Source organism: Oncorhynchus gorbuscha, linkage group LG05 (genome assembly GCF_021184085.1).
Source record: "Oncorhynchus gorbuscha isolate QuinsamMale2020 ecotype Even-year linkage group LG05, OgorEven_v1.0, whole genome shotgun sequence".
NCBI lineage: Eukaryota > Metazoa > Chordata > Actinopteri > Salmoniformes > Salmonidae > Oncorhynchus > Oncorhynchus gorbuscha.
Window position 1 is genome coordinate 29,383,420 of NC_060177.1, and position 21,504 is coordinate 29,404,923.

The following is a 21,504-nucleotide window of genomic DNA, read 5'->3' on the forward strand; positions in this document are numbered from 1 at the left end:
ACCTGCTGGGCCACTGGTGCCTTGAACCCGGCTGGGTCGATCCGGTTCAGGGGGTCGGGCTGCACTGTGTGCTGGTACCCGCCGTACCTCAGGGGCTCCTGGATGACTGGCGGATCCTCTCGGACGGGCTCCGACGAGCGGGTGATGGCGGGCTCAGTGGGTAGGCCCACCTCGTCGTTCAGCGTCTCGTCTAGTTCCTGGTCGGTGTAGGCCCCGCCCTCTGTGTCCGTGTCCTCGTAGTCGGAGGTGTGGCGGCTGTCCGTGCTGTACATGGAGTACTCACTGCCCGGAGCCGACAGGTACGACAGACGGTCATCATGCAGATCCAGGTCATCATCTGGAGCACCGTCCGCCTGGGGAGACACGACAGGAGGACAGCAGGGGAGAGAGGGAGGGAGAGGGACAGGGAGAAGGGACAGGGAGAAGAGACAAGAAGAGGGACAGGGAGAGGGACAGGGGGAGAGACAGGGAGAGGGACAGGGAGAGGGACAGGGAGAGAGACAGGGAGAGAGACAGGGAGAGACAGGGAGAGAGACAGGGAGAGGGACAGGGAGAGAGACAGGGAGAGGGACAGGGAGAGGGACAGGGAGAGGGACAGGGAGAGAGACAGGGAGAGGGACAGGGAGAGAGACAGGGAGAGAGACAGGGAGAGAGACAGGGAGAGAGACAGGGAGAGAGACAGGGAGAGAGACAGGGGGAGGGACAGGGGGAGGGACAGGGGGAGGGACAGGGAGAGGGACAGGGAGAGGGACAGGGGGAGGGACAGGGACAGGGAGAGGGAGAGGGACAGGGAGAGGGACAGGGAGAGGGACAGGGAGAGGGACAGGGAGAGGGACAGGGAGAGGGAGGGAGAGGGACAGGGAGAGGGACAGGGAGAGGGACAGGGAGAGGGACAGGGAGAGGGACAGGGAGAGGGACAGGGGGAGGGACAGGGGGAGGGACAGGGGGAGGGACAGGGGGAGGGACAGGGGGAGGGACAGGGAGAGGAACAGGGAGAGGAACAGGGAGAGGAACAGGGGGAAGGGAGATAAAGAAAGAGCAGATGCAGAAACATTACAGTGAGGAAAGACAGAGAAATGAATGGCAAAGAAAAACATATTCATGTACAAAATATATTGTCTTACATAAATTTGAATACAACATTTTCATGAAAATGAAATGTATTGGTAAGTGTTTGATGTGGTTAGTCTCGGCGCTGAGTATCTTACCTTTCCCTCTGAAACCCACACCAGCTGGTTCTGCTGCTGTTGAATGGTCTCCTTCAGGGCACCGTACCACCCGTCATTCATATTATTCATGTTAATGGTGGCTTGGGAAGGATAGAGCGAAGAGAAGGAGCAGAGACAAAGCACCACTCAAATGAACACAGTCAGCCGATAACACAATTCTCATAATCACTGTGAAAATCTGTTCTCACAGCCTCATGAAAAACCATTACGATTAACACATCAGAGTCCAGTTTCCCGATAGCAATGGAACGTTGACAACACCACGCAGAGAGAATGGTCACTTATCGTGCCGTTGGAGCATGTGTCGATACTGATAGGATCAAAAGAAAGGAAGCGCTGATCTAGGATCAGCTCTCTCCATTAAAATCTTACCGTAACATTCTAATTATGTCAAAATACTGACGACGGATTAGCTTCTCGACTAGAGAGATATTTTTGAGATATATTGAGACAAATTACAGACAGTACCCTACAAGTAACACAACAGAACTCAATTGATTGAACATGAAATGTATTTCAATATGACTGAAATAGGCCTATAGCCTATTGTTTATATTTTAATGCAGTCATCTTGATTTTCATTTGAACCACCTTTTTATATGTCACTTGTTTGTATCAATTGCAAAGACATTGGCAACTTTTGTATTTGTCGTCAACTTTGTTCTGAAGTTCTCGGTGGGACAGAGAGACGGATGAACCATGTGATTCCATGTTTATTGAAAATCTTCTGTGTATAAAGTGATGCGGGGGGGGCCAAAAAAGATTTACGCACTTAGCTGTTCTACGAGTGGTCTGTGGCAGGTGTTAGATTACGAGTGTTTTCAAGTGCAACGTTAACGATGGTTTGGGGGAAAACAACTCGGAGATTTAACGATGCTCCTACGAAGGTTCTAACGATGAACTTAACCTTAAGATGCTTTTGGGAGACCGGGCCCTGAACTAGTAAGTAATTGATATGTCTAACTAGCATTGATTCAGATATTGAGGATTCATTATTGTTCTACATGAGGGGAAAAGCTTATTTCCAGTATCACCCCAGAGTTCTTGCGGTGTGTAAGCACAGGTTGTTGCGGTGTGTAAGCACAGGTTGTTGCGGTGTGTAAGCACAGGTTGTTGCGGTGTGTAAGCACCGGTTGTTGCGGTGTGTAAGCACAGGTTGTTGCGGTGTGTAAGCACAGGTTGTTGCAGTGTGTAAGCACCGGTTGTTCCGGTGTGTAAGCACCGGTTGTTGCGGTGTGTAAGCACAGGTTGTTGCGGTGTGTAAGCACAGGTTGTTGCGGTGTGTAAGCATTATATTACCACTGTTGTATCTATGAGCTGTCATGAGTCAACAACACTCATGTCTATAGCGCTGCCTGGCAGATGTCAATCTTTTTGACCTTGAACAAATACCACAGGTAACACTTCTCTGTTGTTCTCTCTCTCTCTCTAGGCTTGTTCTTAAAATACCAGGCAGTGCTTCATCTACAGACCCATGTGGAATAAGGGAGTAACTCAACATGGATGGGAAAGGAGAGGCTGTCTGTGCTCTCTGCTCTCCTGGGGTCTCTCTCTTTATTGCCAGCAGACGCTAAAAAAAATGAAGAGATGTCTCCCATTTCATACGGGGCAGGGCTGTGCAAGGAATGGGTAATGACGGCTGGGGTCCTGTGGGAGGTTAGCTCGGAGCCCTGAGCAGTCCCCTCCACATTCTGAAATTGCACTTTTGTCCGCACCAGATTTATCATTGGAATGCGGTACAAAACGAGGTAACGGTGTGCTTTAGGACCATGCCGACGCCTCCGAGCGGTCGGGTAGGTTGTTTGGAGTATTAATTCGACTGGATTAAAACCAAAGTCGCGCCCCTGGTCCACACTACAGTACAGCACGCAGCCCTAGCCTCTTTCACTCCTGACAACTCCATCTCTCCCTACCTCCCACTCACGAATTCTCTCTTCCCCTCCCTCTCATAGAAACTCACTGGTGAAGAGGTGGTGGTTGTTCTTCCTCAGTTTGAGGGCTCTCTCGTAGAGTTTCCTGGCTGACTTCCTGGACTCGGGGCACAGCCTGGTTCTCATGGTCTTGACGCCCTGCTTGCTGTCTGGGTTGAGGAACACCACGATGGGGTACCACTGGGCGTAGTTCAGACGGTCCACAGCGTTGGGTGTGATGTCCAGAACAGCATGCCGGTCCTAAGGACACCCCCCCATAAATAAACAATGAATATCTGATCTATAAACAAACACTAAAAGGTTTGCTCAGACTGCTGTTTTAGACTATATTTTTCATATAAAAACATTCATAATTCAATGAACACCAGAGAGCAGTAGTGAGCCACGGATGAGTCTACCTATAGATGTGTGTGTGTGTGTACTATATGTGCTTTAAGAGGGGATCTGCCTTTGAGTGTGTGTGTGTGTGTGTGTGTGTGTGTGTGTGTGTGTGTGTGTGTGTGTGTGTGTGTGTGTGTGTGTGTGTGTGTGTGTGTGTGTGTGTGTGTGTGTGTGTGTGTGTGTGTGTGTGTGTGTGTGTGTGTGTGTGTGTGTGTGTGTGTGTGTGTATTAAGTAGTCTCACTCACCCGGTCAATGATCTGTTTAATGGTGTGGAGGCGAATGATCCCGGAGCCTCGCTGGTCTTTTCCTGCGTCTTTGGGCTCACTCTCTGCAGAGGGGGAGAAGGGACAGTGTTACGGTGTCATATTACTGCAGAGCTCACTATGCATCTCAGCTCATTACCTTCACCCTAATGCATGCAATATGTCTTAAGCACATTTCAAAACATAAAATAGGAGGTTGTGTCATTATGAATGTGCGCGTGCAACTACAGACATTACAGTACAGTATAATCCGTAATGCAGGAAATGTGTTACATGTGTGAAAAGCATTGAAGTGGGATAATGCACATACAAGAAGATAGAGAATCTTTTCAAATAGATTCATGATTCAAATTTAACAATGGATATAAAAGTCAGGGGAGTTAAGCAGGAATGTTCTAAAAAGGTTAATTATTTAAACATGGCTAGCCTGGCCTTATCGGTCTATCTGCCAACATAAGGTAATGACCCTTCGAGAGGCCAGCTGACCTGGGTGCAGTTTCACTACTCAGAACTCAACACTTATCACAGGATCTGGCGCAGAAATGGCCTCTTATCTTTCACCACTCAACTCTACAAAAGCAGCATTCTAAATTGCAGAGTGCTAACATCACTAGCCCTTACAATTCCAGTCATAAACACACCAATGTCATAAGGCATCGTCTCCAATCAAATGTAAAAGTTGAAATTTTAAGTACAGATTATGGTGTAGTCCACACACAGACATTAGGGGCTTGGGAATTAATAATGAAGACTAGTACTGTTATGTATGCAGCTTATTATCTATAGGATTTTGACTGTGCCATGGGTACATGCTCTATAACAAGCTATATTCAGTCATTCCACAACCTCCCTACAGGCTGAAACAGGCCACACATGACCAACTACAGAAAACACATCTACGGTACAGAGGGTAGGCTACCACCTAGCTAACGAGCATCAATTAGCACTGATACAAACAAGTTGATGCACTTCATGACATACTTTCCACTCCTTCATGTTGCTGTGTTTCTGAAAAGAAAATACAAGGTTTACAGAGATATAGGTTACGCAAAATACGTCCAGGGCTGGAATCACTTTACATGTGGATTTTGGAGTAGTGCACTTAGGAAAATTGAAATTCAATACTGTCGAGGGTGTTAGAATTAACACTACATGCTAAAGATGCTAGCTACTCCCTCAAGTGGACCTGGAGTAGGCAGATGAGGGCGCCCGCTGGGCTCTAACACAGAGCTGCTCTAAGCACTGTGTTACTCCAGCTGTGTGTGTGTGTGTGTGAGACACGGCTGAGACAGACAGTGAAATGGCTACTAATGGCTAGCTAAAGGCTACTCACTGGCCAGCTCAAACAGGTCAGGCTCCTCTCTGGCCAGCTTCTCTCGTGCCACGTCTGCGATGGACCCAAAGATCACCACAGGCCTTAGGAACCCAGCTGGATAACAGAAGACACAAAACACCATATTTGACAGTATCAACCCCTCTCAAGGCCGAATTTGTAGGCAACAAACACACGGCTGTATTCCCATTTCTACGCTTTTAGATTGAAGCAATGTACTGGGAAAGCATTCTCAGTGGTAAGCTAGTTTAGGTATTGTGATGTTTCCATGGACTCTGTTCTGGATATCACCTACCCTCTCTCAGCACCACCCTCTCATAGGCAGGGAACTTGGTCTGGACCGGCTGGGCAGACAGGTCCTCTCTGCTCTTCCTCAGGTTCCTCTTGGAGGTCCGCAGACCACGGAACCTCCAGAAGTCAGCCCTGTCACCCCCTGGCGTTTTGGGGAGGGTATACTGCACACTGGACAACTGCTCTGCCCTGTGGGAGGGGGAACAGAGTGGGGTCAGGCAACAGGCAATGGATTCAATGATTGGATTTCAATGGAAACTGCAAACATGTCCTCAGTTTATTTTTAATTTGTGCAGTTAATGACTCATTTACAGCCCTGTTATTCTACACAACTTACCTCGATTCTTATTTATTCATTTTCTCCCCAATTTCGTAGTATCCAATAGCTAGTTACAGTCTTGTCCCATCGCTGCAACTCCCGTACGGACTCGGGAGAGGCGAAGGTCGAGAGTCATGCGTCCTCCGAAACACAACCCCCACCAACAACACTGCTTCTTGACACCCTGCCCGCTTAACCTGGAAGCCAGCCACACCAATGTGTCGGAGGAAACACCGGACACCTGGCGACCGTGTCAGCGTGCACGGCGCCCGGCCCGACACAGGTGTCGATAGAGCGCAATGGGACAAGCACATCCCGGCCGGCCAAAACCCTCCCCTAACCCGGACGACGCTGGGCCAATTGTGCGCCGCTCCGTGGGTCTCCTGGTCGCGGCCGGGTGGACTCAAACCAGGATCTCTAGCAGCACAGCTAGTACTGCGATGCAGTGCCTTAGACTACTGCACCACTCGTTAGGCCACCTCTATTCTATTCTGAAATACTTCTATACATTTACATAACCTAGAATTCAGTAAACATTTGACTGAAGAGGACACAGGCATGGCCAGGGACACAACGTGGCTGAGTAGCCCGCTTTGAGGACAATACAGTGCCACTGACACAGTCTGCAACGGAAACATGCGGTCTCTCCTTCACTGCAGCCGAGGTGAGTAAGACATTTAAACGTGTTAACCCTCGCAAGGCTGCAGGCCCAGACGGCATCCCCAGCCGCGCCCTCAGAGCATGCGCAGACCAGCTGGCCGGTGTGTTTACGGACATATTCAATCAATCCCTATACCAGTCTGCTGTTCCCACATGCTTCAAGAGGGCCACCATTGTTCCTGTTCCCAAGAAAGCTAAGGTAACTGAGCTAAACGACTACCGCCCCGTAGCACTCACTTCCGTCATCATGAAGTGCTTTGAGAGACTAGTCAAGGACCATATCACCTCCACCCTACCTGACACCCTAGACCCACTCCAATTTGCTTACCGCCCAAATAGGTCCACAGACGATGCAATCTCAACCACACTGCCCTAACCCACCTGGACAAGAGGAATACCTATGTGAGAATGCTGTTCATCGACTACAGCTCGGCATTCAACACCATAGTACCCTCCAAGCTCGTCATCAAGCTCGAGACCCTGGGTCTCGACCCCGCCCTGTGCAACTGGGTACTGGACTTCCTGACGGGCCGCCCCCAGGTGGTGAGGGTAGGCAACAACATCTCCTCCCCGCTGATCCTCAACACGGGGCCCCACAAGGGTGCGTTCTGAGCCCTCTCCTGTACTCCCTGTTCACCCACGACTGCGTGGCCACGCACGCCTCCAACTCAATCATCAAGTTTGCGGACGACACAACAGTGGTAGGCTTGATTACCAACAACGACGAGACGGCCTACAGGGAGGAGGTGAGGGCCCTCGGAGTGTGGTGTCAGGAAAATAACCTCACACTCAACGTCAACAAAACTAAGGAGATGATTGTGAACTTCAGGAAACAGCAGAGGGAACACCCCCCTATCCACATCGATGGAACAGTAGTGGAGAGGGTAGCTAGTTTTAAGTTCCTCGGCATACACATCACAGACAAACTGAATTGGTCCACTCACACTGACAGCGTCGTGAAGAAGGCGCAGCAGCGCCTATTCAACCTCAGGAGGCTGAAGAAATTCGGCTTGTCACCAAAAGCACTCACAAACTTCTACAGATGCACAATCGAGAGCATCCTGGCGGGCTGTATCACCGCCTGGTACGGCAACTGCTCCGCCCTCAACCGTAAGGCTCACCAGAGGGTAGTGAGGACTGCACAACGCATCACCGGGGGCAAACTACCTGCCCTCCAGGACACCTACACCACCCGTTGTTACAGGAAGGCCATAAAGATCATCAAGGACATCAACCACCCGAACCACTGCCTGTTCACCCCGCTATCATCCAGAAGGCGAGGTCAGTACAGGTGCATCAAAGCTGGGACCGAGAGACTGAAAAACAGCTTCTATCTCAAGGCCATCAGACTGTTAAACAGCCACCACTAACACTGAGTGGCTGCTGCCAACACACTGTCATTGACACTGACCCAACTCCAGCCATTTTAATAATGGGAATTGATGGGAAATGATGTAAATATATCACTAGCCACTTTAAACAATGCTACCTTATATAATGTTACTTACCCTACATTATTCATCTCATATGCATATGTATATACTGTACTCTACATCATCGACTGCATCCTTATGTAACACATGTATCACTAGCCACTTTAACTATGCCACTTTGTTTACTTTGTCTACACACTCATCTCATATGTATATACTGTACTCGATACCATCTACTGTATGCTGCTCTGTACCATCACTCATTCATATATCCTTATGTACATGTTCCTTATCCCCTTACACTGTGTATAAGACAGTAGTTTTGGAATTGTTAGTTAGATTACTTGTTGGTTATCACTGCATTGTCGGAACTAGAAGCACAAGCATTTCGCTACACTCGCATTAACATCTGCTAACCATGTGTATGTGACAAATAACATTTGATTTGATTTGATTTGATAATGGTTACGTTAACGTATGCATGTGACAAATATTGGTGTCACGCTGGTATGTTGGGAGCACTGTGAGGTTCCCCTGTCTGCACCATGGTGTGGAATGTCTCTCTCTCTCTAAACATAGCCAGGGGCTGTAGGTCAGGCCAGGCCTAGACTCCAACAGGGACTGTCAATCTGCTGTTTCATTATGAATAGATAGTCTCCTACCCTCACAGGACTCATAGTGAAAATGCCTTCTCACTAGAACAGTTGTCACCTGTGTAATTGAGACTAGGGGTGATGTTAATGTATCCTACTTTACACAGCCCAGTTCATCATCTTATGTTTGGGTTGTTGTTTACCATCTCTACACCGACAGCAAGGCTGCTGGTGTCTTATTTGACTAATCCCGTCGACCTCCCCCTAGCTACCTTACCCTCTCCACGGAGTAGGCTCTGCTGAACTCTACACTACTGGTTCTAGTTGGGGATGATGTCTCTCTCCCGTATTCTACCTGTTCTTGTTGGAGATGATGTCTCTCTCCCGTATTCTACCTGTTCTTGTTGGAGATGATGTCTCTCTCCCGTATTCTACCTGTTCTTGTTGGAGATGATGTCTCTCTCCCGTATTCTACCTGTTCTTGTTGGAGATGATGTCTCTCTCCCGTATTCTACCTGTTCTTGTTGGAGATGATGTCTCTCTCCCGTATTCTACCTGTTCTTGTTGGAGATGATGTCTCTCTCCCGTATTCTACCTGTTCTTGTTGGGGATGATGTCTCTCTCCCGTATTCTACCTGTTCTTGTTGGAGATGATGTCTCTCTCCCGTATTCTACCTGTTCTTGTTGGAGATGATGTCTCTCTCCCGTATTCCACCTGTTCTTGTTGGGGATGATGTCTCTCTCCTGTATTCTACCTGTTCTTGTTGGGGATGATGCCTCTCTCCTGTATTCTACCTGTTCTTGTTGGGGATGATGCCTCTCTCCACCTCCTGGTGGTTCTTGCCAATGCGTATGGCGAGCCAGGAGCCCAGCTTGCCGTTGTAAAGGGTGTCCACAACACGGAACACCTCTCCCTTGTTGAAGCTCAGGCCATACGGAGACTCCTTCTCATACTCAAAGTGGGTTCGGATGTAGAACGAGTCGCCCACATCAGACTCCACTATCCGACGGTAAACTGGTAGAAGAAGAAATTAAGTAGGGATAAATATTCAGCTATACAATTGAAAGTGTGTAACCAGGTTAACTTAAAATGTGTGTTTCTGTGCAAACTCAAACCTTTACTCTCTCTGACCCCGTCAAGATCGCAACGTTCATTTATCTAACATCTGTTGTCCCCCCCATGTTACTCACCATCCTTCTTCTTCTGGGCCAGAATGGTGACTTCTTCACCCCTGGGAAGGTCTAGGAGGAACAGCACAGCCTCCTCTCGGATGATGTTAGCAAAGTCTACGTTATTTACCTACAGAGAGGAGGGCGAGAGAAGAACAGAGACTTTCAGTGCTCCAGGGTTCAGGCCAGTCTACTTCCCCACCTCAACCCCTGCAGTCCCCAGCACAATACCACGTTTATTTACCCTGCTGCAGAGCCAGCGTTTGAACCAGGAACACATGGGGTTGAATCATAGAGAACAACCTTTATCCTCCTCAGAAAGGAGACTTCAAGTCTTTATCTCAACTAGTCACACTGTGAAGGCCAGGAAACACTCACAGGCTCCCTGCCCAGTGGTGGAAAACAACATCCTGGGCTGTGTCTGAAATGGCACCCTATTATCTATAGTGCACTACCTTTCCCTACATAGTGAAGAGGTCAAAAGTAGTGCACTATATCGTGAAAAGGGTGCCATTTGGGACACAATCGTGGAAGCCCACTCATAGGGAATCGCACAGAGTCTAGAGATGTGTTTGTACAGCAGGGAGGGAGGCTAGCAAAGAGGAGGAGTTAGCCCTCCCCACATACCACCTTGACCCTTACTGTGGTGTGGGAGGAACACAAAGCATGGTGTGTTTCGTTAAAATGTGTGGCTAGTGGTAAACATGATTAAATGAATCCAACTCTGATATCAGAGGGGACTTCCATCAACAATACTTCAGACAGGGCCTGAGAACAACAACAACGACCTCTATTGTGCGGCTCAGAGTAAACAAAGGAAAGACAGAGAAGAGAAGAGCCAGGCGATGACCTCAGACTGATCCACCGTAATCACCATTTTCTATCTAACATCACTATGACCAGTGACCACACAGTAACACAAGGCCAGTGGGTCACATAGTTTCACAAAGTGTTTCCAACTAAGCGTGGGCAGCGATGAGACCGTTACAAGAACTACAGCAGATGTTCTCCAGCTAGTACAGAACATACCCTTTATCCACTGTGGGAAAAGAACACGTCAAACCACACATCCTGCGCACTTTCAAAAGAGAAAACTTTACAATGGCCTTGTTGACAAAAATGTGACAATCATACCCAACAGCTAATAATAATAAAATGTGTAAAGAAGATATTACTGTTTGAGATAGAATTCTTACCCTGAGAATCTGGTCTCCTTCCTCCAGACCTTCCTTGGCAGCTGGGCTGTCCTCCAGGACTCCGGCAACAAAGATGCCCACGTCGTTCCCTCCGGCCAGCCTCAGGCCAACACTCTCCCCCTTCTTAAACTTCACCAGCTTCATACTCGGCCTGCATGGGGAGTGGGCATCATACACAAACAGACGTTTAGAGACACTACAGTTCTACAGGGCGCGATTACAAATCAGCAAATAACACGGTACTGAAATAAATGGAAATAATAACATGGCTTTAACAGGAGGACTGCGGGTTACCTGAGGATGCTGTCATCATGACCAGCGCTGGGCACTGGGGCGTCAGAGGGGCTGACTGGCAGGTCCACATCAGGCTGGCCAGGCTGAGCATACACTGGCTTTGGTTCTACAGGACCAACACACACTTTGGTCACATACTGATAGTATGATCACACACACATGTAAACACACTGACCTGGAATGTGAATGTAAAGATTATGACTACCTGAGTTAAGTTGAAATAGCTACGGGAGTAGGTCAACATTACGCAACACTAGAGCAGGGCTTCATGAGAAACTCTGTTTTCCTGGGACCCAAGCTCATGAAAACATGACCGCTTTCGGGGGCCCTAAGCGAGATTTGGTTTGAGGGGCCCCCAGGCAAAATAAACTACATATACACAAAAGTATATGGATGGACAGCCCTTCAAATGAGTGGATTTGGCTATTTCAGCCACACCTGTTGCTGACAGGTGTTATTCTCTTTTTATTTCACCTTTATTTAACCAGGTAGGCTAGTTGAGAACAAGTTCTCATTTGCAACTGCGACCTGGCCAAGATATAGCATAGCAGTGTGAACAGACAACACAAAGTTACACATGGAGTAAACAATTAACAAGTCAATAACACAGTAGGAAAAAAAAGGGGAGTCTATATACATTGTGTGCAAAAGGCATGAGGAGGTAGGCAAATAATTACAATTTTGCAGATTAACACTGGAGTGATAAATGATCAGATGGTCATGTACAGGTAGAGATATTGGTGTGCAAAAGAGCAGAAAAGTAAATAAATAAAAACAGTATGGGGATGAGGTAGATAAAAATGGGTGGGCTATTTACCGATAGACCATGTACAGCTGCAGCGATCGGTTAGCTGTTCAGATAGCAAATGTTTGAAGTTGGTGAGGGAGATAAAAGTCTCCAACTTCAGCGATTTTTGCAATTCGTTCCAGTCACAGGCAGCAGAGAACTGGAACGAAAGGCGGCCAAATGAGGTGTTGGCTTTAGGGATGATCAGTGAGATACACCTGCTGGAGCGCGTGCTACGGATGGGTGTTGCCATCGTGACCAGTGAACTGAGATAAGGCGGAGTTTTACCTAGCATGGACTTGTAGATGACCTGGAGCCAGTGGGTCTGGCGATGGAATATGTAGCGAGGGCCAGCCGACTAGAGCATACAGGTCGCAGTGGTGGGTGGTATAAGGTGCTTTAGTGACAAAACGGATGGCACTGTGATAAACTGCATCCAGTTTGCTGAGTAGAGTGTTGGAAGCAATTTTGTAGATGACATCGCCGAAGTCGAGGATCGGTAGGATAGTCAGTTTTACTAGGGTAAGTTTGGCGGCGTGAGTGAAGGGGGCTTTGTTGCGGAATAGAAAGCCGACTCTAGATTTGATTTTCGATTGGAGATGTTTGATATGAGTCTGGAAGGAGAGTTTACAGTCTAGCCTGACACCAAGGTACTTATAGATGTCCACATATTCAAGGTCGGAACCATCCAGGGTGGTGATGCTGGTCAGGCGTGCGGGTGCAGGGAGCGAACGGTTGAAAAGCATGCATTTGTTTTTACTAGCGTTTAAGAGCAGTTGGAGGCCACGGAAGGAGTGTAGTATGGCATTGAAGCTCGTTTGGAGGTTAGATAGCAGTGTCCAAGGAGCATACAGCCATACAATCTCCATAGACAAACATTGGCAGTATAATGGCCTTTACTGAAGAGCTCAGTGATTTTCAACGTGGCACAGTCATAGAATGCCACCTTTAAGTGCTGTTATTGTGAAGTGGAAACATCTAGGAGCAACAAAAGCTCACAGAACGGGACCGCCGAGTGCTGAAGCACGTAAAAACGTCTGTCCTCGGTTGCAACACGCACTAGTGAGTTCCAAACTGCCTCTGGTAGCAATGTTAGCACAAGAATGGTTTGTCGGGAGCATTATGGAATTGGTTTCCATGGCCGAGCAGCCGCACACAAGCCTAAGATCAACAAGCGCAATGCCAAGCATCCGCTGGAGAGGTGAAAAGCTCGCCGCCATTGGAATCTGGAGCAGTGAAAACACGTTCTCTGGAGAAAAAAACACGTTCTCTTGAGAACCATGCCAGGAGAACACTACCTGCCCGAATGCATAGTGCCAACTGTAAAGTTTGGTGGAGGAGGAATAATGGTCTGGGCTGTTTTTCATGGTTCATGCTAGGTCCCACATGCTACAGCATACCATGATATTCTAGACAATTCTCTGGTTTCAAATTTGTGGCAACAGTTTGGGGAAGGCCCTTTCCTGTTTCAGCATGACAATCCCAGTGCACAAAGTGAGGTCCATACAGAAATGGTTTGTTGAGATGGTGTGGGAGACTTGACTGGCCTGCACAGAGCCCTGACCTTAACCCCATCAAACACCTTTGGGATGAATTGGAACACCGACTGCGAGCCAGGCCTAATCGCCAAACATCAAAGCCCGACCTCTCTAATGTTGTTGTGGCTGAATGGAATCAAGACCCCTCTAAAATGTTCCAACATCTAGTGGAAAGCCTTCCCAGAAGAGCGGAGGCTGTTACAGCAGCAAAGGGGGGAACAACTCCATATTAATGCCCATGAATTTGCAATGAGATGTTCGATAAGCAGTTGTCCACATACTTTTGGTCATGTAGTGTATTTTAGTGGCCCCCTCTTCACATTGGAGAGAAAATTTGAAGTTTTAAACTGAATTTCCTGCAATTCTACACATTTTTGCCATGGGGTGTAGAGAAATCTTTGACATTTTAAAGCAACTTTCATGCAATTCTACATATTTTGCCATTACTTATGCCATGTTAATATGATATTTGAGTGAGAGTGACTAACAAAATCAATGGGGGCCCCCTGGAGGTCAGGGCCCCTGGTCCTGTGTGTCTGGTTCGTTTATGACAGTGGAGGCTGGTGGGAGGAACTATACGAGGTATGACTCATTGTAATGTCTGGAATGACGTGGAATGATGTGGTTTCCATATGTTTGATACTGTTCTATTTATTCCATTCCAGCCATATCAATGAGCCCATCCTCTTATAGCTCCTCCCAGCAGCCTCCTCTGGTTCATGATTACAAGTTTACTGAAGATAGCTGGCTAGACTAACTTAGCAATAAAAACAATTGGTAGCTGACATGGCTAATTGAGTGACTGTCAGTGACTGACAAAAGAGAAAAATTGCTGATGCACAAACAAATTTAAAAATTGCACCTTGTGAATTATACTATTCTAACTCTCAGTAAGGTCAGACCCCAACTGTGTTCATAAATAAATATATATATATAAATATATATAATTTAAATATATATATAGTTTCTACTCTGACATGTCACAGCCCACCATTAACATGTCCGTGACCCACTTTGGGTCGCGACCCATACTTTAAGAAAGGCTGCACTAGAGGAATGGACTAGAGTACTATGGACTGGGCTTTTCTGATATGTGGGACAAGGAGTACAGAGCGCATTCCAATCCAGGGCAGAGGAGAGGGGGAAGCAGAGAGGGATAGGCACAGTACAGAGGAGTGTCAAGGCCTGTTTTGGTTCAGGCAGTTAGACAGGTGGAGGCAGCTGTGGAGGCAGCAGGGGCCCTGACTGACCTGGCAGTGGGGGCAGTTTGTCCTCTCTGGCCAGTGGCTGGACGCTGATGGCCTGGATTAGGGCCTCCTGGGAACCTTTAACAGGAGTCGACATCACCCCGGGCTTGGAAATCCTCTCCTCATCTCGACTTCTGTGGCTAGAAGAAGAAACAGTTGATTATTTATTTTGGGTTTGTTCATTATTTCCTTTGTAGGCCTACACAGTGAGATGAAGAATGGTAGCAATTATGAAGAGAGAACAGAAAGGTAGATGGATGAACCCCGAGTCTAATTAAAAAATATAAAGTATCGGAGACAAAACAATGTAGCATGACCTCTGCACCATCTCCACAGAGGGGTTCTGTTCTATAAAACTAATAACAGAGCTTCCTGCACAGGCTGTGCGGGGAAGGTCCTGCTGTTTTAGCCCTGGGACGTAGCTACGGTGATGGAGTGTGTGTGATCTGTGTGTGTTGTTATGAGAGCGCCGTATTACTGACATCACAGCATGGAATGAGTGATAAGGCATATTAGGAACAGTCAAGAACGGCTAAAACTATAAGCAGTTAAAAAGGACGGCAGTCTTCCTCTCAAACTATATTAATAGGGTCAGGACCTATTTTCTGCTGGCCCTGGTTTCACCTCGGCATTGACTGCATCAGCAGCAGAGCAGACTCCAGGTGCTTTCAGCTGTGTGGTCTAGAGACTGTCCTCTCAACCCTACAGTATCACTAACAACCACACAGAGACCAGAAACACTAAATCAGTCATACCAAAGCAGACATTTTTCTAAAATGTTTTGATTGAGAACTGTGTGCATTACAAATGATTCATTCCATTTCCCTTCTCAACCTTCTAACCAAACCACAGCAGCAGTACTGTATACCTGCCAGAGCCAGTCCCAGCTCCAGCTCACGGCAGCCAGGCACTGAGTGTTCCGATCAGATGTGTGAATGCCGTGCTCCGTCTCCGCAGCTCTACTCGGCTGTTTCTAAGAACAATGGGCGAATTCCAGCCTGGTCACGTGACCCCGAAGCTGGTATCCAGCAGCTTTTTACACGAGACGAATGAAGCGGTAAGCTGCACTACAGCCTGACTGTGTCCCCATCTTACACCCAGCGCTCACTCACTCTCCCTCACACAGGACTTTAACAGGATAACATGCACTCACGTCCCAAAGACAAAACCAGACTCAAACAACAGCAAAACGTGTTGGCTTGAAAAGTGAAATGGCGACCCTTGCATTTCTAGTATTTCATTTCCTGTCTTTGTGAGAACAAATGAAAACACTCCATCAAACGTCTCCCATTACAATTATTCAACAGTGGAATTCCAGATAATGCGTTTAAAGTTCAGAGTGCATCAGGGAATGTAGAGATAAAGACATATAAAAAAGGGCTGCAGGGCAGTCTGCGTTGCAAGGGATGAATTTCAACAAAGCTATAATCGCCTGTCTATTTGTCTGTCCGTCCGTCAGTCAGAGAGGGCCTGTTGGCCTGTCCTGGCACCGCCCCTGTCCTCCCCGCCCTGTCCTGGAGGCAGCATATCAACTAAACATAAATCCCTACGTACTGATTTCACCTTGCCTCCCTCCCTCCTTTCTCTCCTTTTCAAAACACAACAGTACACAAGGACCAAAGCACAAATCTGCAATCTGTTTCTTATTTCCTCCTGTGGCATCAATCTAAGGTTACGCTGTAGAAATGGACATTGCAACACAATAATCTTGTTGTGATAAAATGTGTTTTGCATCATGCAAAGAGGGATACTTGTTTAATTCCCACAGACCCCTGTCAAAACATCCATCTAAAATGGGACAGTTGCACAGCTTTTTTATTGTGTTATTTGAGGAAAATCCCTTACAAAACCAAATGCAGGAGGCTACCTAACATTTTCACAGTTCAATGAGGTACTCTCACAAAGACGTTTTTTTATTTCACCTTTATTTAGACAGGTAAGTAAACTAGTCAAGTCTTGATTACAATGACGACCTGATTCCATATTAAGGAATGGTTTCTCACAGGGACAAGGGAAACATTTAACTATAGAGAGAACCTCAACTCTGTGAACCGTCTGATTCTGGGGCAAATCTCTGTGGGAAGCGTGTCAAATTCCTGCCTGGCCTCCTGCATAGCTAATACATACTGTGATGACTACTGCATGCATACTGGTCTGGTTATAGCCAATCCCTGCTGACACGCACAATTTAGTCCCTCTTGACTGACATTCATAAAGAGCAAACAGAGTATGGCTTAGAACTAGACTACCAACATTCAAGCAAAGTGCTCAAGGCTCAGGAATACAACATATATTATGCTACTCATTGTGTATGTACAAGAAGACAAGTAACACCAATTCAAAATCCCCAAACCTAAAGGCTAACTCTGGAAAGAAAACAAGACAGAAAGAGCGATGTAGATCAGTAGTACTAAACTAAGTACTAGCCTAAACTCTAGGAAGGTCTCAACAACTACTGGCAGGGTGTTTTTGTGACATTGTGACACTTACAGTGGGAGTATTCTGTGTAAGAATGTCCCTGCGTTCCTGCATTGAGACAAGAATTGTTATTCCACAGTATTGTTGACAGTTATATTGGGGCTGATTTACAGCAATTGGTTACTGGAGTGGCTTGGTGACAAACAGGCAGCTGTAAATCACTAACAATTGGTCCCTCCAGATATCTAGCATCTATCTAGCCAGGCATTCATTCATCCCAGCCTCTGATGACGAATTGACTTTAATGCCATTACACAATGTTCTCCACTGCCTCAAGTGGGTACAAAGTTTTCCATGGAGTTGTTGATTTGCCATTCATCTGATTCCATATGGGTTGACAGGGCTTGGGGTTTAGACCCAGAGCATTGAGGAGAGACCAGTACCGCTACGAAGTACCAACCAACTGGCTGTCCGTTTTCCCATTTCAGATCAATGCTACAGCTGCTTATTTGCATTAATGCTTTCATATGAGGATGTCAACAAAACACTACAGCAGCACTGAGGAGGGAGCTAACGACAGGTACAAACACACAGTGCTCAGCAACTACAGGGGGCTACGGGATGCTAAATCTATGTCAAATCTCTGTCAAATAAATAGGACTGTTCACTGCGATTCAAAAAGGACAGAACCAATGCTGGCAGAATCTGAAATGAGTAGTGCCTTTTCAGGTATCTGACCCTCCATATGTGTGCTCTGCAGCAGACATAGCCAAACCAGGAAAGGGAATAGAGGACATGGTAGAGTTTGGAAGCAGAACACTTGACTTGTGTAGTGTTTCGTTTTGAATCCAGGGCTTTCTCTCTACAGACCCTCTCCTCCAGGGCTCAGAGCCTTTCCGCTCGACACACGAGCTCCATCTGGGCAATCCATCCTCATCCTGGTTAATTGCTGTGTGATCAGAAACCAGCAGCAGCCTTTCCTTCCACAGCTCTATCCCGCCCTCCAGCCCCTCTGGCGTCAACACACTACATACAGTCAGCCCGGCTAACAGCGCCAAACCTCCTGTCCAATCTGAGAGGAACTGTCAAGCCGCGCTCAGTCAAGGCAACTCATCTACTGGTCTACTTCTCTGTCTAGCGACTATCTACTTAGTCAGCTACGCAGGCAGCTATGCAGGCAAGCCAGTCGCCACTACTTAATGTCTGTCAAAGCCGGTTACTGCATCTCTCCACTGCTTTCCATGCAAACTTACTTTAGCCTCCAACTGAGTAGATCGAAAGAGAAAATTGTGCAACAGAGGAAAGAAACAAGACATTCAAATGACTGGGAAAATGGAAGAAATGAGGCACATGTTAATATTTAGACAGTTTATCAAATATATAGTTATCATTGCACTGACTGAGGCTCTGGTCCATTCCAGACTGGTGGTTTCCTTTAGGTTGTGATGAGTTATTATGGACACTGTATATAGGGAGACTATATGGTGAGCTATAGGGAGGGGAACAGGGGATGGGACATCGATGTGGAAAAGCATCAATATCCTCTCCTTTGCCTCTCTGTGACCTCTGACCCCTACAGCAGGTCATTATGGCACTGCTGGGCTCATAGAGCCACATATTTCTGTTCTATTCATCCTGTGTCTTCATTATCAACTGATTTATACACAGCCCTCTAGAAGTGCTGGTGATTAACACTAACTAACCACTTATGGGCTTTAACATGATGCACGATGTGGGTGTCTGTGTGATGTGTATGACAGCTGTCCCATGACGATTGTGTAATATGTGTGTGTGTGTGTGTGTGTGTGTGTGTGTGTGTGTGTGTGTGTGTCTGTGTGTCTGTGTGTGTGTGTGTGTGTGTGTGTGTGTGTGTGTGTGTGTGTGTGTGTGTGTGTGTGTGTGTGTGTGTGTGTGTGTGTGTGTGTGTGTGTGTGTGTGTGTGTGTGTGTGTGTGTGTGTGTGTGTGTGTGTGTTTTCTTTACCTGCCATTGCTGATCTGCCGTGGTGAGTGTCGGGAGGGGTCCGAGGGCTCAGACCGGGTAGGGGAGCGGGATCGACTGCCCCGTGCTCGATCATGGGATCGAGAGGAATGGTCTGAGGTCAGTGAATGAATTTCTGAAATGTCTGTTAGAACAAAGTGGTGTTTAATATGGCGATTGAATCATTGAAAAAGAAATCAGTAGAAAAAGGATTAAGTAGTAAGTTTTCCTTTTCAGATACCTCTGGGAAATGTCACCCTCATAAAATCATGCCATATTGTGAGCTAAACAAAACTGTGTTAATCAATATGAGGTTGTTAAAACACGAGATTGATTGAGGTTACCGTCCTGTAGAGAACGCACAGAGCTCCATCTCACCGTCTCGGTCGGAGTTGTTGCCGGAGGGAATGCTGTCGTCCATATCGGGGATGTTGAGCAACGTGGCTCTGTCGTCTCTCTGCACCACCATCTTTAACTTGCCCTTTGACCTCTCGATCAGCTTCTTAGCATCTATTAATGACAGGTTTTCGGTCACGGTGCCGTTAATCTGGGAGAAAAAAAAGAGAGGCTGTTTAAGGAAGGATTTCATTCTCATCATTGTACAGTTTAACTTTGGACTCGTGTAACAGCACACATACGCCAAAGCCATACCTGTCCATGGAGTAAAAGATATATAATGACGCTTAAAAATGTATGCTATGCTTTAGCAAATGTTTCACATGCACAGTGTTTTACGTATGGTCACTTGCTGTGAGAGATTGAACATACCATCATACAAAATTGCATAAAAATGAAATCACTACTCCTTGTTTAAATATTTATATGGGAAGGCTAAAGTCCCACAACCACACGTTATCCCTCTTTCCTGTACACGCTTTCATTGTTACTACACTTGTAAGACTTGAGATCTATACAAGGACTTTTTTTTAACATAGGACAGTCAGAATCCAGGGTCTACATTCTTGTGATGAGGTAGATCTTTCCCATCAGCGACCGACTAGTCAGGAACCAAAGAGAGTGATGGAATGCATGGAATGCTTGGGTACTGAGAAGCACACTAATGAACTTTGAACTCACATTACAGGCATCTCTCTCAGAGGGGACATATAAAACAGAGGCTAGAATGACTAGATGTCACAGTGAAACGGTGTGTTGTGTTGATGAAGTTTGTGTGAAGGTGTGACATTGTATATCCCTCCCCTCTCTAACTCTTTGTGAGGCCCTGGCAACCTTCCAATATTTACACTAGCTTATTAGTCAATGCAGGCCCAAAATATTGCCTCATGGGAAGTGGTATGCTTAGTATATTTCTGCTCTGCATCTCAGTTCCCGTTTCTTTGAGTGCCCGTCCCAGGATTTGAACCGGTGACATTCCCACTCCAGGTCATCGTGCATAACGACCAGCCCCATCATGTCTCTGGTTCTCACCTTCAGCACCACGTCTCCCTCCTGGATGTTTCCGTCTCGTGCTGCCAGGCTCTCTGGGGAGATGTCCTTCACAAAGATGTGGCTGGCCAAACGCAGACCATACTCTACTTTGAACAACAAATACAAAACAATATTAGCAGAGCCCTGTGCAATACCACACCTTAAACTGTAGGGTCAAACTGACAACGCAAAAGAAAGACCTAAGCTGGACATTGCGGCGCCCACCTTCATTCTTGCGGGACTTGACAAGGGTGACTTTGGCGGGGCGGGACGGTGTAGAGGAGCCTTGGGATCGGCCAGAGTGGGGTGAGATGCTCCTCTCTCGCGAGGCACTGTGTTCCCGCCGGCTGCTGTTGCTGCGCTCACGCTCATGGTCATTTGTCCGCCTGCTGGCCGTGCCGCCACTCGCCGCGCCATAGGCGCTGGTGGGCCCGCTGCGGCCGCTGTGCTGCTCGTAACCATCGTCTTCATCAGTGTCCTCTTCCTCGTGCTCGGACATAGTCTCCCTGTCCCCCGGGCGAGACACCGGGATCTGAACCTTTCGTTTTCTTCGGATCGTCTGTGGGTGAAAGAAAGGGACATAAATGTCATTCTCGACCACCTCAAATGACCTCTTATCAACTCAATGAAGTGAGAAACGTGTCTAAATCCCTGGGGTGACATTCATAGTACATTCATGTATTTGCCGAGGGCCATAACGTTAAGGTTAGCCTGTTGTTCATTCCTCTGAGGAATACAACAACTCACTATTTTTGCGTTCTTTCCACTCTTCCGAAGCTGCTGCACTGCGTACGCATGCTCTACGTTGTCCATGGACACCGCGTTGACCATTACCACACGGTCATTTTCCCTGGAAGGAGAAGAGAAACAAGGAGGCTCAATCCCGGTCAGGATCTATATTGACCACACCCAAACCAGGACCATAGCGGTAACCTATAGGGCTGGTTACCCAGACACAGATTAAGGCTCGTGCTGAACTAAAAATCAGGCTCACAGAAAATCTCCATCAAAAG

General features: G+C 47.1%; 1 protein-coding gene across 15 annotated transcripts in view; it reads right to left on the minus strand.

Moving 5' to 3' along the window:
• Positions 1-21,504, minus strand: part of LOC124035800 (tight junction protein ZO-1-like) — a 194,670-nt gene that overhangs the window by 31,776 nt on the left and 141,390 nt on the right. For 7 of the 15 annotated variants that reach the window (XM_046349555.1, XM_046349547.1, XM_046349552.1 and 4 more), the window contains 19 exons: positions 21,239-21,341; positions 20,717-21,050; positions 20,492-20,598; positions 19,442-19,610; positions 19,067-19,208; positions 18,338-18,349; positions 17,157-17,192; positions 14,670-14,806; positions 11,095-11,200; positions 10,801-10,951; positions 9,626-9,734; positions 9,230-9,449; positions 5,434-5,618; positions 5,139-5,234; positions 4,787-4,813; positions 3,788-3,870; positions 3,190-3,400; positions 1,209-1,309; positions 3-353 (listed from right to left, as the gene is read on the minus strand). In XM_046349555.1, coding sequence (XP_046205511.1) covers positions 3-353; positions 1,209-1,309; positions 3,190-3,400; positions 3,788-3,870; positions 4,787-4,813; positions 5,139-5,234; positions 5,434-5,618; positions 9,230-9,449; positions 9,626-9,734; positions 10,801-10,951; positions 11,095-11,200; positions 14,670-14,806; positions 17,157-17,192; positions 18,338-18,349; positions 19,067-19,208; positions 19,442-19,610; positions 20,492-20,598; positions 20,717-21,050; positions 21,239-21,341 — 2,680 coding nt within the window. The remainder of the gene's footprint in view (positions 1-2; positions 354-1,208; positions 1,310-3,189; positions 3,401-3,787; positions 3,871-4,786; positions 4,814-5,138; positions 5,235-5,433; positions 5,619-9,229; positions 9,450-9,625; positions 9,735-10,800; positions 10,952-11,094; positions 11,201-14,669; positions 14,807-17,156; positions 17,193-18,337; positions 18,350-19,066; positions 19,209-19,441; positions 19,611-20,491; positions 20,599-20,716; positions 21,051-21,238; positions 21,342-21,504) is intronic. The other 8 variants (XM_046349559.1, XM_046349558.1, XM_046349554.1 and 5 more) reach the window with 6 other exon arrangements.